This window comes from Simochromis diagramma, unplaced genomic scaffold (assembly GCF_900408965.1).
Source record: "Simochromis diagramma unplaced genomic scaffold, fSimDia1.1 OVJJ01000603.1, whole genome shotgun sequence".
Taxonomy (NCBI): Eukaryota; Metazoa; Chordata; class Actinopteri; order Cichliformes; family Cichlidae; genus Simochromis; species Simochromis diagramma.
In genome coordinates, this window is record NW_024387414.1 from 5,982,892 (window position 1) to 5,999,541 (window position 16,650).

Sequence of the window (16,650 nt, forward strand, 5' to 3'; positions counted from 1 at the left end):
TATAAAAGATCTGTAAAACAGCTTTGTGCAATTGCATTATGCGTACAGTGTGATCTGTGCCTGCAACCATGGGAGAAAACTAATGAATATGTGCAGTGGGCTGGACAACAAGAAAGGAAACCAGAAAATAGGAAAACTTGTTTGTCCATAAGCTTTTTCCCTTTTCCCAGTTCAATGAAACTAGCGTGAAACACTCATACCATTATGATTTAAGCATTTTCCTCCCACTTGAGCCCTGCCCAATGACACGAAATATGCAAACTGCTCAGTTCTGTAGTCTTACTGCTTTAATAATAAATAAATAATTCAGAGTTCAGTTGAATTTCTGTATAGCTCCAAATCACAACAGCAATGGTCTCAAAGCATGTTGTACTTTAACCTCCTAAGACCCAAACTCTTCCATGGCATGCATTTTTAATTTCTCTTTGATATTTGGGCTGATTGGGGCCCGATGAATGTAAAAACAAAGAATTACCAGATTTTTTTTTTTTTACCTTATTTTTGTTTTTATGAAAAATCAGGGCCACATATGAGGATATTCGTTTAAAATTTTGATAGAACAGTAGCAGTATAATGTCCTCGTAAGTGGATATCAGGCCCTTGTAGAGCAAACTTGAGTAAATAACCCAAAATGTGATGTCCACATATGTGGACACCAGGTCCTAGGAGGTTAAGGTAAAAACCCTAAAATACTGAGAAACCCTAACAATCACACCCCATATGAGCAAGAGATTTGGTGACAGTGGGAAAGACAAACACTCTTTTAACAGGAAGAAACCTCTAGGCTCAGGATGGAGCAGCCATCTGCCACTACTGGTTGGATTGATGAAGGAGACAAGACAAACGCCATGAAGAGGAAGAAAGCCAGATATTAAATGCAGAGACGTGTATTGGGTCAAAGGAATATATGTTCCACAGTATTAACAAAATAATTCCAGTTTAAGCTTCTGTATTTCCTGTTAATGTGGCTCAGTTACCAATTTGGAAAAAGCAGGAGCTCTGAAGTCTTAAGAAAACAGATATTTTCTACATGAAGAAATAAATCTGTTTTAAACTCGACTTAGTTGTAGTTAAAGCAGTTTGAGCCACATCAATTAATACACCAAGTTGAAGGCTGAGGTATCCTTTAAATGAGTTTTGTAATGAATCTGACTGGAATTAAAGTGATTTTAAAGTACCTAATAACTTTTTGTCTTGGCCTTGAGTGGTGTAAACAATCCCGCCTTAACTTGTATATTTGAGTTTTCAGCTGTGACATTTTTAAATCAGAGGAGTGTTCGTCGGAGGACGCACGATTCATTCTGTGCTATAATCTGAGCAAATTACACAGTCTAATGAAAACTTGGCAGCAAGACTGACTCACTTCAATTCATTTGACCTTATTTGAACTTAAATGGGCTGACCAGTAAAACAAGTCCATAATAAACCCCCCAAAAAGGTTGTGGTGTCTTCTAGTATTAAGAATTTATGTATACTATACAAGTGCTGTTTCAACATTACACCCGTTTCTCCACATGAAAGAAACATAACAGGAAATCTGTAAAATTACAGGTAAAGTTCCGGAAAATGGAAAAAAGTTCCAGTGGTGCCAGCTGTGTTTTGAGATAACTGCATTTTGTTTGTTTCATTTGTTATTTCTAAAAACTTCAAGCATCAAATCTTCTAGGCACAAACAAACAAATACTCTGTTAATATTCCTCTTTTTTAATTTTATTTAATCTTATCAGATTACCCTTCAGATGGTTTTAAAAAAAGAAAAAGAAAAAACTTATTATAATACATGTTTATTCTTTGGATTGCAGCATATAATTACATAAAACAATTAAATTAATCAAAACCCAAACTTGTGCTCAGATTTTTTCTTTTATAATTCTTAATATGAGCATATATATACACACACATACATACATCGAACAAGCACTTGGATGGTGCACTCACACATACAAATGACACATCAGGACAAACCTGCCCTAAGGGATCAATAGTAGCAGTGACTGATAATGATTAGTTAAGATGATAGATGGGCTTTATTAATACTGCTGACCAGGCTGAAGCCCAATAAACAAACACGTGAATATTTAAATATTTTCAGCTGAATGGGTTAAAACATACACGACTGAAAATATTTTTTTGTTGTCGTTTTTTGCAGGAGTAACAAGAGGAGTAAACTCTGACTCGGCAAGCACCAATCGCTCAGCTCGGTAAAAATATGGCAGCTGGTACCTCAGAGGAATATTGATAACAGCCTTTAAAATACACCAGCAGACATTGTATCTTAAATGATGCACATGCAACAAGGCGGCAATGCATCGCCCGATGCCCTCATATTGCTCATTTGTGCAGTTTATGCTAGCACAGAAAACAGGAACTTGCTGCCAGCAGTGAAAGGCTGTAAAAAAAATAACTATAAAAGGGCCTCGGAGCAGGAGGTGGCATAAGCAAGGCCAGAGGTAGTTTCAAGGTGAAAACTAACTACCCAGGCAGGAAAATATGCTTTTGTCCAACACAAATCCAAGAAAATACAATTTCGGAGATAAGATTTGATCCCAAGTAGCTGTTAGGTTGCTGCTGCAGGGCAGTGGTAGGTTAGATTTCACTGTCTAGCTATATAGAAAATTCCCTGTGAGGAAGTCAGGCATGGTACCCACTAGGGGGCGACACATTAGCCTTCCTTTAACTGGAAGAGAGTAATAAACCTGACAGCTCCTGTGGACCAAACCATTAAAAATTAAACCAGACTGGCTTTCTGTGGTTTTGGAATGACCCTTTTGAATACTGCTGAGTTTAGTACAGAGCAGAGCTGAAATTGTTGCTGCTGAAACTAGTCTGGCTCCAGGTTGAAGGCCACATTAAGGCAGGCGGGGGTTTGCTCAAAACCAGTGATCCTATACTAAGCATGCAGCTGCAGGCAGTACTACAGATGATGCAAAGACATGGGACTGAAAATGAGCAAAATAAAAGCAAAAAACCTTAAAAAAAAAAGAAACTGCGAGGGACAAAAGATTCGTCCAGACCGACATACGCTTGGATCCATATCAAAGGAATACAAGTAGAATTAAATGTGGTCCTGATGGTAGTGTCATGGAAACAATCTCTACCTCTAATCTTTATAACTACTGCAGCAGAGATGGAGCCTATTGAATTGAAGCTAGAATATTAAACTCATCCAAACAGCAATTACTAACGCTACACTTCCTTTTGTTCAGTTCTTCTTTAAAAAAAGAAAAGAAAAAGAAATCGACCCTTGTTGACGTGTGGATCTTGAGCATCCTGCAGTCTACAGAGCTGTATTCTTATCTGCTTTATGCCCTCATCGCACTTGATCCACTGCTATGGGGAGCTAAACAGGAGATTGTGCTGGAAGAGAAGTCCATCTACATTGGAGCTTAGCTCTGCTTGGCTCTACATTTTACAGTTTAACTTCTGGGAGGAAAGCAGTGAGTAATCTTAAATAATCATACTAGGAGAAAGAGAAGAAAAACAGGTAATCTGAAACAAGAAAAAACCCACTTCATCTTTTAAAAAAACCCCCCAAAAAAACAGTTTGTATTTTTCTTCTTACATGTACAATAATTCCAGAAATTAAGTCTTCAATTCCCTCTGGAGGCGTTTGTGCAAATGAATTGAAGCGTTGATATGAAAAAAGTGTGTGAAAGATACATGGTCACATGGTTTCTGAGGCACAACAACATAAAAGAACATCCAGAAGCCTGAAGTGATCTCAAACACACATAGCAGAGCAGACACCAGGACGGGAAAGTCTGCCGGCCGCAGAGACGGGAATTAGTATTTTTGCCAGTAGAGCAGCGAGGGCGAAGGCTTGCCGCTCTATGCTGAAGTCCCAGGAAATGTACGTGAAACGGCCGCTGACGGTTATTTTCCCATCTTGGCAACGACTCAAAGACACAACTGAATCAGAGACAGGTGCACTCGACACTCACCCACACACACAAACGCACACAGGAACACTTCCTTTATTACCACCGAACCGTTACAGACCACATTATTGAAAACTAACCGACAGAGCACTTCACAACCTGCTAACTAATGACACAACAGGCAGAAACTAGCCAATCAGAGGACTCCAGAGGTCTGGAATTTATGGCCAGACAATAAATACACAGATAATAAAATAGACTGTGGAGCCTCATCTTATATTTCAATCAGTTTCCTGTACAGAAGTGATTCTTCACCCAGAAAATATCCTGCCCATCGCTTCTTCAAGGCTCATACGACAAAGTGCCTCATTCAGAAGAATTTTACTAAGTCATAAAAATATATGGGCCACTGAACCAGGAGCACGGACTTTAATTTTGTTTGTCAATTCGGGAATTAAACACTACTACTGAGATCCGATCTATCATACAGTATGAGACACGAGTAATCAACTGATTCATTTACAGGTAAATTTACAACGCTAATAGCAGCGATTTTAATTAAATCATTTGTGCAACATTTATTTATTCAAATAAAAAGGCTTTACCAGCTTGTGTGCGATCACTGCGTGCACACAAGCATTTAAACATAAATAGTAACTTCACTGATGGATCCATAAAGACGATAGTGTTCAGACATAGTGTGTTTACAGTATAAGCACACAGTAATCCAGATAACCGTTCCATCATCAACATCAGGAACCTGAAAACCATTACAGACACCAAAAACCTGCCTCATCCTTCAATAAAACTTTTTCAGTTCATTGGGAGGCTCTTTTAAAGGAACCATAGAGCTAAAATATCCCAAGAACGTTCAAAATTAATTATTTTCCACCTTTAAAGCCATCTGGCCGTGCTTCATCCTCCCTCTCTGAGACAAACCGAACACTTCCTCACCTCAGTCTCAACATTACTCCAGAGATTTAGTGTTGCCTTTTCAAAAAGGACCGCCGAAATTAAAAAGGAAAAGCCAACAAAACTCCAGAACCCTCCAAAAAACATCTCCCATTATGCAACTCAGTAGCAGCTTTTATTAGAGTCTCACCACGAGATTAATGCATCTGTGGCTTCATGGTATGAATTTATAGAAAAGTGTCATTTGCTCAGGTGTACAAAGCTCCTCCTCAGAGCTACAGGACGTTTTCACAGGCAGTAAAACTTTTCAATGTGAACTGAACTGGATTGGCCCTTTAAAGGAGACCTATTATGCTCATTTCCAGGATTTTCATTCTTTCCCATGTGACTGAATACAGTTTGCTTTGTATCACTTATGTTGGAATATCATCCTTTTGTCAGGCCTCTTGTGAAAGCTGCATAAACTCGGGGGAGAGTCACAATTAAAAAGAAAGGCTGACACTTTAACTCTTTAAACAGATTTAACATGTTTCAAATTTTTGCTTTTCTCCTTGGACTTCCATCATGTAACAGATTAAATGACAACTTACTCAAAATAACCCATATTTATATTATAGTTGGACTCAGTGGAGCCCCTCAATTCATAGAATGAAATAAGCTATTTTAGCTCCATTCCCCTCGCTTCAGGACGCCTTTCCTGATTGGCTCCTGAGATTAACCTGAGATGATTAGGTCATATAGAGCCAAGAATATAAAAACTGTCTGAAACAGAGCATTTTGAGAAGCTTAAAGCCTTAGATTTTGGCTTATAGGGATTACTTGTGCAAACATTTATTTTAGATATGATCGTTCACCACTGTAAAAGTATATTCATTACAGGAAATGAGTAAAAGCATAATAGGTGTCCTTTAACTTGTAAAAGCACTGCAAACACATATACCATCTTCATTCCTAACAGTGCTTTGGTGCACTGAAACGATTTAAATCACATTAAATCACAAGAATAAAATTCAGTGTAAAAATGTCATCATCCCTCTGGAATGTTTCATAAAACCTAATTAAAAAAATAATAATAATCCACATGTCTACGATATCTTTTAAATTTTCTTCCACAGATCAGTCAGGACTGCCTCTGGGTTTAACACTTTCCCAAAATGTACTCATAGCTCGTTCTCCCATTTGTGTCAGTATAAAGAAACAAGGACTAAAAACTTACTTTTAAAAAGATCAAATGCATAGAAGCAAATTCACCCTTCTCTCAAGCTTAAGTCACTTTCTTTTCCTCAGCACATACTCTGCCCATTTCCACCTCCACAGCACTAAGGTGCTGCCCAAACAGCGCCTCCTGGTGTCCGGATATCATCAGTCACTTTCAGGGACATGGGAATATCCTGACTGGGATTAAAAATCCAAACAAACTAAAGAATAAAACAAACAAAACAAAGACGACACCAAAGAAAGCCAACCTGTTCTCGTTACCTTATCTGGTCGCTGCATCATAACCACAGACATGTTCTGTTCACGTACAGAAGCTCCTTATCCAATGTCTCCAGTGCAAAAATCAACTTTTAAAGCCTCCCAGTTTCAGAGTGGCTTTGTCACGACTATTCCTGCTGTACGAAGCTAATCTTTAACACCGTCACGACTAAAACATTAACGTACACACAGAGCAACACTGTACAACATTTACACACACACGCACACTGTGCTTTCCCCTCTGCAGTCCCTGAGATCACCTCACACTTAGCACAAGGCATTCTCTTCAACACAAACACGGCTACAAGGAGTTAAATATACAGACAAATGCAAACCAAGCCATGGTGAAGGCACATTCTGGGAGGATCAATCTTCAAAAGAAAATGGGGAAAAAAAGGAGTCCGAGAGGAAGAGTCAAAGTGTCAGTCTGCAAATTGGACCTGGAGAGTTCAGGAAGGTGGCAACCGTAGCGTTAAATTCTGGACTATCAAGTAGAGGCATCATATGCAGGGATACAAACATGTCAAGTGTGAAAACGCAGCAAATATCTACTGCCACAATATGATTTGAGGTTTGTGGTACTCAGGAACTGAGATAAATAAATAAAATGTCAAAGAAAAGTGACGCCAATCTTCACTGCCTAATAGTCAATCTTTATAAAATCTTTATGGTCAAATAGGATCATTTGACTTCTTTTAACAACTATTATAGGCTGACAATTAATCGTGAAAGATGAACGACAACAAAAAATAAAATAAAATAAGATGGGGCCAGTAAATCCATTAGCCTTGTCCTTTGAAAGTCTTCCATCCCACTGTAAAAATACCTTGCTCCCAACCAAATTACCCCAGTGTGACCACAAAAAAGCCACATGTTTGCATCCCTGTATATCAGCTAAGAAAGCATCATCCAGCCTGCGGGGTTCAGTCCTCACTCCTGGTCCAAATAGTTCTGCTTTTCATTCAGTCTCAGCAGTCTTCCCACTGACTGCTAATCATCTTCCCGCATGACAACTGGTCCTTCCATGTACTTCCAAATATCCTGCATAGTCTTTCATTATCTTACTTGAATTGTTCTTGAAAGTTCTCTTTACCGTGTTTATTCTATATCCATCCAGACTCTATGAATGGATGCAGTGAGTGTAGAATCTAACTGTAGGAGGTTAGGCAGTAGGTCAGTTGTAGAGTATGAGCCTGTTGCATAGCTGAGAGGAGGAGGACGACGATTGTGGGCTCCTAGTTTTCATGTCTCAGCTGCTCCAGGATTTGCGATTCTCCCCTCGGCGTGCAACAATGGCTTCTCCTCGCAGGATGGGGACGTGGGCAGAAGGGGTAAACTCCCCTGTCTGCCGATTGGTCCGCTCGCGGGAGGACAGCCGGTTTGGGCGGACCAGCACCCCGTAACCCGGCTTACAGTGGAAATACCGCTGACCTCCGACGGAGCCGTCGTTCTTACCTGCAAAGATAAGGTCACCTCCATCAATCGACAGACATTTAGGACTATGGTGGACTGCGCTGATCCTTTTAACTGGATACATACCTACAGGAGTGTCCAGCTCCACCCCCACCCAAACTCCTTCAGCAAACTGTGTCACCCCAATGTAGCGCACCGTCCCCGCCTTATTGTTCCCTACTGTAACATATGCTCCTTCTGTCAGCCAATCAGGCAGCACGTCTTCACCACCTCGCTCATCATCATCCACAAAGATCTCTAGTCTCTCAAAGCCTTCACTTCCTCCGGAGTTTATCAGCTTCTGTTCGGAAGAGACGTCGGACGTGACGCTATTGTGATTGGCTGAGTTGTGAGAAGCAGGCGAAGCGACGACTGACACCTTGGCACCAAACTGAGAAGGAGAGGTCACAATATCGTTCCTGTCAGCGCCCTGCTGCTGGGGGTTTGTGGGTAACGTGGTCTCGGCAGCCAGGAGGGAGGAGGATGAGGAGGAGGGTTGGAGAACGTCACACAGGGTAGCTGTAGAAACACTAGCAGAGAAGTAGCCGCTTGACGACTGGCTGAGGGGGCTGAGAGGGGTGGTGTCATGCGGGTCATGCACAGGAAGAGGAGAGACTTCTGGGAGCTCTGCCCGTCTGTCTTTGGCTGGGGGCCGTAGAATAGCAGTCTACAGGAAACCGGGGGGACAGATAAGAGCATGCAGACAAGGCAAAACAAAAGAGTAATCAACAACAGTAATCAACCTTCAAAATAAAACTTGACAGGAAGAAGTCTAGGGTCTGCGTTGACTCCCTATAGAGCCCCAAGGTGCATATCAGGCTAAAGCATACGTTACTGTGTACAGGGTGAGCTATGGCACATATTTAGTGCAGTTCTATAAATCAAGCACAATGCAATTACGCTAATGAGTGAATCGCTGAAAAGGTCTTAAACTGCACATAAAGAGCAATTCATTAAAACTTACAATGGGACCGCATTAAGAACCGATGTGGAATTGGAATCTAGTAAGGATGCATCTTACAGAGAAAGAAGAGAATAAACAGAACTACAGAACTGTATTATGGGACTGCGTGATTTGGGTACTAGATCTTCAGTTGCTTTTAGTATCCCTGAATTTATAAAAGTGCATTATCAGACTGTTGCAATGACCCTTGTTAGTTGATAGATTGGACAGCAGGGATTAATGGAGGCAACTTTTGTTTTTTGCAATACACTTGGAAAAAAAAGTGAAATCATCCTCTAATGCTGCAAACTGAAAACAAACAGAGACTGTGGTTACCAAATGCGGTTTTTCCTCAAAGAACCAAGTGGATTAAACTACAAATAAAAATTACTAATCAAAGGTATTCATGTTATTTTGATCTCAAACAAAATCTTAAAAAACCTGATTAAAATTAAGTTACCGATAAACCAAACAGCATGTAAAGGATAAGACGAGATTTAATCTCACCGTCTCGGTCTTGCCTTTGTTGTCGTCCCCTCCTGATGAGGTCACTATACGAGGCACGTGCTGCTGAGTGACAAGGACACAACAGAGAAAAAAGAAATGCAAATAAACAGGCTGTGGCAGGCTAATGGCACTGAATCAATGCTATGTATTTAACATCATGTCATGCTGCATATGCAACATTATGATTATTAGGATCGTTTACTACAGTCATGGCCAAAAGTTTTCAGACTGCTAAAATTTGTATTTCATACACTTTGTTCCTTCATTTTCCTGCTTGTGTGCCAGAGGGCGAGCACCTGGTGGCCTGGCCTTAGTCCATGGGCCCACCCTTTCGTAAGTCCACCACTCACAGGAAGGGCTGGATGCAGTGTGTGCTGGGCCGATTCCTGGCTACCAAGGCTAGCAGTGGGGAAGGAGCCTGAGCTAATGTGTAAGGTTGAGAAGTACTGGATAGAGATAGTGAGGCTCAACTCAACACACAGCTCTGGAGTTATCTTTGGCAGTGCTCCACCTGGGGATTCTGTCAGTGAGACCTGGAGGGGTGTGACTGGCCTGCCACACCTGAGTGGTGTTCTACTACTGGACTTCTGTACAAACCACAGTTTGTCCACAGAAAACCATGTTTGAACATAAGGGTGTCCATAAGGGCACCAGGACATCCCAGGCAGCTCGATGACCAATTTTGTAATTGTGTCATAATGGGGTTAGGGGTTAGCTCCTCCAGCCATACATTCTAGACGCTCGGGTGAAGAGAGGTGCTGAGCTGTCAACTGATCACCAGCTGGTGGTGAGTTGGACCTGTGAGGTTGCACTGGGAATGTCTGACAGAGGCTACCGTCCACGAAATCTTCAACTCCCAGCCTGAAGGAGCAGTCCTATCAGGCTTGGTTAGACTGTGGGACTTGGAAAGCAGCCAATAAGTGGAAGAAAATGGATGGATGTTTCTATGATATAGTGAAAAACAACGACTTCTACTGGCACATGAAGAGTCAGTATTTACATTTTTGACCCTTCCTTTTCATAACTTGAAGTTCTAAAAAGTGGGGGGTAAGTAGAAATCCTCAAACTGATCAGCTAGGACCACTGATATGGCAGGAATCGATCACCAGTAGTCTAAATCTGACCAATAAGTTGATAGCCAGCATGCCACACAGAACAGCACAATGCACACTTTCTTTTAGTCATTAATTTGTCAATTATAATTCATCAATATTTTACTGAAACCATGAAACCCTGAAGAAAGAATAAAAAAAACAACAACAACAAAAAACAAACAAACTTGTGCCTGTGAAAACCTCTGGTCATGAGTGCAGCTACAGCATTACAGCTTATTAACGCATGCTGAAATGTCCTGGGCAAGATGTTGAACCCCAAATTGCTACTGATGCACCGATTGCAGCGTGAGTGTGTGGAAAGCAGGTAAAAACTGCTTAGTGGTGTAACCACACGTAACCATCTGTATGGTTATGTGTGAACTCATAACATGGAGTGAAAAATGTCACCTGTAATCAATAAACTTTTTCAATGGGCAGAAAGAGTAGAAATAAATTCTGATTAACCTGTCTACAATTTAGTTCAGGTCATTTCAGTTTTATTGAAATTGCCAAAAAACAACAGTCACCTCAAGGCGCTTTATATTGTAAGGTAAGGATCTTAGAATAATGGTTCAAATATTTAAAAATAAAAGTTGGAAAAATAAAAAAGTGATATTATATCTATTGCAGATATGTAACAAACTCAATACAAGGCTTCCAGGGAATTGCACTGGACCATCTGCTGACCTGCTGGTTTTGCGGCGAAGGTCTCAGCTCCTTCTTCTCATCTCGCACTGGAAACAGAGACTTGAGCAGTTTGGGCATCTGGGGAACCAGCGCCTTAACTGAAAGATAAGAGGCAGCAAGTCCTGAACGACCTGGAGGGGGGGGAAGAAGGGAAGAAGGCGAGAAGGAGGAAGACGAGGCGAGAAGGGAGGAGGCAGAAGAGAGGGAAGGAAGCAAGGAAACAAGAGGAGGTCCGGGAGGTAGAGGAGGCATGAAAGATTAAGATTGGAAGTTGAAAGTGAGTCCAGAAAATGGCAAAAACCCCAATACTGGGATAGACTAACAGAGGAAGCTGGCAAAAAAAAAAAAAAAACACTAAACAAAAAAACTAACACAAAGATGATTTCAGCCATTAGGATATGATTTCATAAACACTCTAAATTACTGGACTGTGAAAGAGAAATTATTTAAACATCATTAATTCTGTTTATTTTCAAAACAGAATTACGCTGAAGGACGTCACAGTGACAATGATTCAAACTGACATTAACATGAAATCACTATGAATCAACTAACTGACAGACAATATTCAGATTAATCACAGCAGACATTAAAAAAAAAAAAAAGAAGCTCTGTTCAAGGAGATGAGGAGAGAATGGAGACCTTTACACTAGAAATGAATACAAAGAGAGCAGGTAGATAGTGTGATAACACACTGGACATGGAGGATCCAGCATTTAATAATGTGAACAATGAAACATCGGATGGTGTGGTTAAATATCTTTGGAACATCAGACAAAAGAGGACAAGGTGGAAGAGAAAGTAAGGTGAAATCTGTGAGCAGCTCAAGTGGATGAATCCAGGCAGAAGAAAAAGGAGGAGAAAAGAATGGCTGGGGGAGTAAGATGGAGCAATGAGCAGAGCCCAAAGTGTTTTATTGAAGAGAGAAAGGAGATGGGAAAAGAAGGAGGGGTTTACCTTGCTCTGGTTCCTGGTTCTGTGGAGGAGGAGTGCCGAAGGGAGTAGGTGATGAAGACGGGGAGGTGGAGTAGGTGGAAGGGGAGGAGGCTGGGCGGGGCAGGGTGCGAGGAAACTGAGAGGGCATGTAGATATCCTGCTGACTCTCCCATCGACCCTGAGGGAGCAGACAGAGATAATGTTGGATTTAAAAGGATGAAATATTGCTCGAAATATTGTTTTTTGGTCTTTCAACATGGTTTGTGTTCCAGTGTGCTAATGCACTTTACAATATGACATTAAAGTTGGGCCTTTTGAAGCATGTTGGCTGAAGCATAAAGAGTAAACAAAGTTAAATAAGCAGACTAAGAAAAAAAATTGTGTCACTTTCTCAAAACTCACTGTCAATAAATTATAAACTTATTTCAATTATAAACTTATTTAAATGATTAAGGTTGGTTACTTTGGTTCAGTGCTGAACTCTATAGTGTTTGGTGCTGAGATTAATCTGACTAGTATTACGTAGATACTAGGGGTGCAACGATACACAAAATTCACGGTTCGGTTCGATACTTTGGTGTCACGGTTCGATATTTTTTCGATACAAAAAAATGTTCATGCCTTTTTAATTTGTCATTTATTAAATTTATAAATATATATTTTAACTCAAAAGTACAGTTTTTAAATTTAATGTTGCTGAAACAAAAGTAATTTAAAAAATTAATATATCTCAGGGCTCTCAAAATTTCAAAATCCCTGGTAGCCCTTCGGGCAGGGACTCTTCAGTTTTTGGTAGCCCAAAATAAATGTAAGTAGCCCGAATAAAAAAGAGAGCAATTTTTTGATTGATGTTTTGTTTCCTTTACAATATTATACATTAAAGTATAATATTGTAAAGGAAACAAAACATTAATCAAAAAATTGTTGAAAAACAAATTACAACGTATAAAAATTACAATCATCAACTCAAATACTTGGTTCTAATTGAACAGAAATTTATATGAACTTGTAAGAAGTGTGTAGGACATGAATCAGTCTGTGTCAGATCCTGAATTTGAAATTTCCACTGAAGTCACGGGTAAGAGACAAGTGGAACCAAGATCGAGGCCATTTGCTTTTTGAAGTTTGCAAAGACTGCTAAATTTTGCCAGTGGTAGTTCACTCTTTGCAACATAGTACGCTGTTCTAAACAGATTTTTCAGGTTTATTTTTAGTATGTTATTTGCAATTGGTGTTTGTTCTGGGAAAGATATTGCAGACTGAGCAATAATGCATTTCTTGCATTTCTCATGGGTTCTAATGGGGCCTTTCTTAAAATGACTGGTCCCAGTAACAAAGGCGCTTGTCGACTCAGAAATCGAGAGAAAACCAACAACACACCCGGCAGAACATTATGTTATTTACACGGGTGCACATAAGTGGTCCGCATGTGCGCATTCGCTGTCAAAATAAAAGACGCGCACCAGATAAGAAGTTGCAACGCGCGTTTGCGTCCATATAAAAAGCACTGTTTTTGTCCGCTAGAGTGGGATTTTCACGGCACATTCCGCACCACATCTCTGTGCGCTCATCATTTGTTTGAAGCCAGCTCACCTCCTGCAACCACTTTTCCGAGAATACGTGCTTCTTTTGTGGTTCGGACTCCTTCTGACATTTGTTTGGAGGTAGAGGAACACCAAAGTAATTGCTTAAAGGAGCTTCTTCGACATCTTTAAGAGTTCTAAACAAATATCTGTCCTCCTCCAGAAAATCTTATGTATGCAAACACGCGTTGCAACTTCATATCTTGTGCGCGTTTTTTTTTTTTTTTTTTTGACAGCGAATGTGCACCTGCGGACCACTTATGTGCAGCCCCGGTTATATAGCTCGTCATATTGCAGCCACAGAAATTCTTTTGTCCATGAAACCATAAAGCTGCACTTTCTTTTTGCCTTATAGTCTGATTTGTCATAACTTTTCCGTTTTGTGGTAAACTTTTCTTTGGCTGTCACTTCTTCACCCTGACCTGTCTTATTTGGCTCAGCAGAACTAAAATAAATATCCTGCTACTTATACACACACACACACACACACACACACACACACACACACACACACACACACACAACGGTCAGCGATTCTCTGCGCGATCAACCTCTCATATGTTTAAGCTTGCTGCGGGAGATTTCACTTGTCATGTTTGCATAGTAAGCTAACGATTGATAAGACGATGTCAGAGGAATTGGTGCGCAAATTATCATCACTCACCAATCAGTACTGTCGCTCTCTATACACAATTGAGCGATTGCAAAGTGAAAACAAAAAACAAGCGCAAATTCAAACGCGATTTCAATATGTCACATATTGACAGTGGCTCACCGATGCCAATGACATAATTACCCAGCTACATTTCCGAAAGAATGCAAAAGCATTGACATATATTTTTCCTTCCTACAATAGCCCGACGGGCAGGGCAGAGAGATTTTGGACTGGAAAAATCGCTAGCCCCGGGACGTCGGGCTAGCGATTTTGCAAGCCCTGTATCTGATTGTGGAATCACTCATCTTTGGAAAAGAGAGTTTATTACAGAGAAATGGCTCTTTCCAAAATAAAAGCTATACTATATGCTTCTTCTGGGCTATATTCTCAGCAGCATATTGTAGCGGGTCAGGGCTGTTCGGGGTTCTGTTTGTACAGTTATGTTTTGTTTATGTTGCCATAGTGAGGAGTGACGCCCTCTCGCTGCGACGGTTGTCCTTCCGGGGTCAGAGGGCGCCCTGTGTGTTGTTGTTGTTGTTGCTGTGCGGTTGCTGCGCTGAGCAGTTAGCTAGCGGCAGTGTTCTTCTGCAGATGTCAATAAACGGCTGTGCTCCCTGGCTAGCTCACGGGAAGCAAGACCAAACGACACCTCCGTCTCCTCGTTGTCTGAGCTCGCCACATTGGTGTCAGAAGTGGGATGATGGTGGCACCCCATGTTCTGACCCGAGTGACTTTTACCCCGCCAGTCGTGACCGGCCGGTGCGCCAAAAGAAGGCACCTGGACATTTGCAGGACTTTGTGTGGGGTAATGGGGTCGTCGGGGACGACTGACCCCTTAGGTGGGGGCTAGGTCAGGGCTGGTCGGGTTCTGTTTGTACAGTTATGTTTTGTTTATGTTGCCATAGTGACAGGTGATGCCCTCTCGCTGCGACGGTGTGTCCTTCCGGGGTCAGAGGGCGCCCTGTGTGTTGTTGTTGTTGCTGTGCGGTTGCCGCGCTGAGCAGTTAGCTAGCAGCAGTGTTCTTCTGCAGATGTCAATAAACGGCTGTGCTCCCTGGCTAGCTCACGGGAAGCAAGACCAAACGACACCTCCGTCTCCTCCTTGTCTGAGCTCGCCACAATATTAAACATATCAGGTCCCCATAAGGAGAATCATGTGCTAACGGCTGTCTAAATGACTCGGGTAAAGTTTGTAGCATGCATGCTTGTTGTTTTTGTCTGCTTCCACTTGTCTTTGCACTAGGATGATGTCGGTGTAAATGTGCAGTCATATTCGTTGTGTTCCCACTAGTGCTGTCAGCGTTAATCTCGTTGAAATGACGTTAACGCCACAACACGGCAAATCTCCGTTAACGAGCTACCCCTGGTCGCCCTGTGCGTGGGACTAGACAGCCAACACATTAACGAGCTAACTGCGCTAACACACTAGCTCCCACCCATGTAATTGAGCATTGCGTGGCACATCCAACATACTGTTTTACTTTAGTCCATGACGCGCTTACCTTCAGGGTCATACATCACATGAAAACCAAAATAATTCCAAACGCCAGATCTGAATGAGGGTGGGGGAGGTTCAATTTGCCATGTTGCAAGGAGAGCTTAACTTCTGTCTGCTAGCTTGCCCTGCGCTCTTCCTTCTGGCAATGCTGTCTGTGTTGAGCGCTCAGTGGATCTGCGCTCGACAGTGCAGCCTAGGCGGAGTAGTCGAACGCAGATTCACTGAGCGCTCAACACAGACAGCATTGTCAGAAGGAAAGTTGATAAAATAAATTACAAATTTTGTATTGTTCGATACATATGCGTACCGAACCGAAAGCACTGTATCAAACGGTTCAATATCAATACGAATATCGTTGCACCCCTAGTAGATACACTTAACTAGAAAAAAGTTCTTCTTTTATTAATTAAACTAAGTAAATTAAATGACCACATAATTATTGGGTCTATTTAATAACTGAATGCAGTGTTAAATACAAAGAGGTAAAGTTTTTTATTTCATGCAATAATAACACAGCTCTCCTAGCTCTCTTTATGCACGCTAATGAAGAGAGCTTCCAACGTTGCACAGGCAACACTCCAGCAGTTACACAAACAGAAACACATGATTTTGTGCTGTTGAACAGTGGGTATTACCTTATCATCCAGCAGGCAGGTTGTGGACAGGTCTTGTCTACTTCCAGACAGCTGACAGAAGGGACAGCCAAGAAAAAATATATATATGTTGAGAAACATCACATCTTATTGCAATATAATGTAATGCCATCTGTGCTATGATGGTCTGCCACTATATTTCATGCTTTACCCTGTTAACAGAAGGAGAGCTTATGCTCCGTCTGTTACTCTTCCCTCTGCTAGTCAACTGCTCCTTCACGGCCACTTCCTAAAACACAGAGTATTTTAATGTATATATTAGAAGAAAATATTAGAAGATCATCAATTAAAAAAAAAAAAAAAAGCTGTGTGACTGGATGAATGCCTGCCTATTCATAATGTGGGTTTAAATTCAATCTATAGCTCTATTATTTAT

At 41.2% G+C, this 16,650-nt stretch overlaps 1 protein-coding gene across 7 annotated transcripts in view; it reads right to left on the minus strand.

Annotated features, from left to right (window-relative positions):
- Nucleotides 1-1,768: 1,768 nt before the first annotated feature.
- kif13ba (kinesin family member 13Ba) overlaps nt 1,769-16,650 on the minus strand; it is a 50,542-nt gene continuing 35,660 nt past the window's right edge. For 4 of the 7 annotated variants that reach the window (XM_040010888.1, XM_040010884.1, XM_040010887.1 and 1 more), the window contains exons 33-39: nt 16,426-16,503; nt 16,257-16,307; nt 11,907-12,063; nt 10,950-11,080; nt 9,169-9,231; nt 7,806-8,385; nt 1,769-7,721 (exon numbers count right to left, since the gene is read on the minus strand). In XM_040010888.1, the coding sequence (XP_039866822.1) occupies nt 7,516-7,721; nt 7,806-8,385; nt 9,169-9,231; nt 10,950-11,080; nt 11,907-12,063; nt 16,257-16,307; nt 16,426-16,503 (1,266 nt within the window). In that variant the 3' untranslated portion in view covers nt 1,769-7,515. The remainder of the gene's footprint in view (nt 7,722-7,805; nt 8,386-9,168; nt 9,232-10,949; nt 11,081-11,906; nt 12,064-16,256; nt 16,308-16,425; nt 16,504-16,650) is intronic. The other 3 variants (XM_040010890.1, XM_040010889.1, XM_040010891.1) reach the window with 3 other exon arrangements.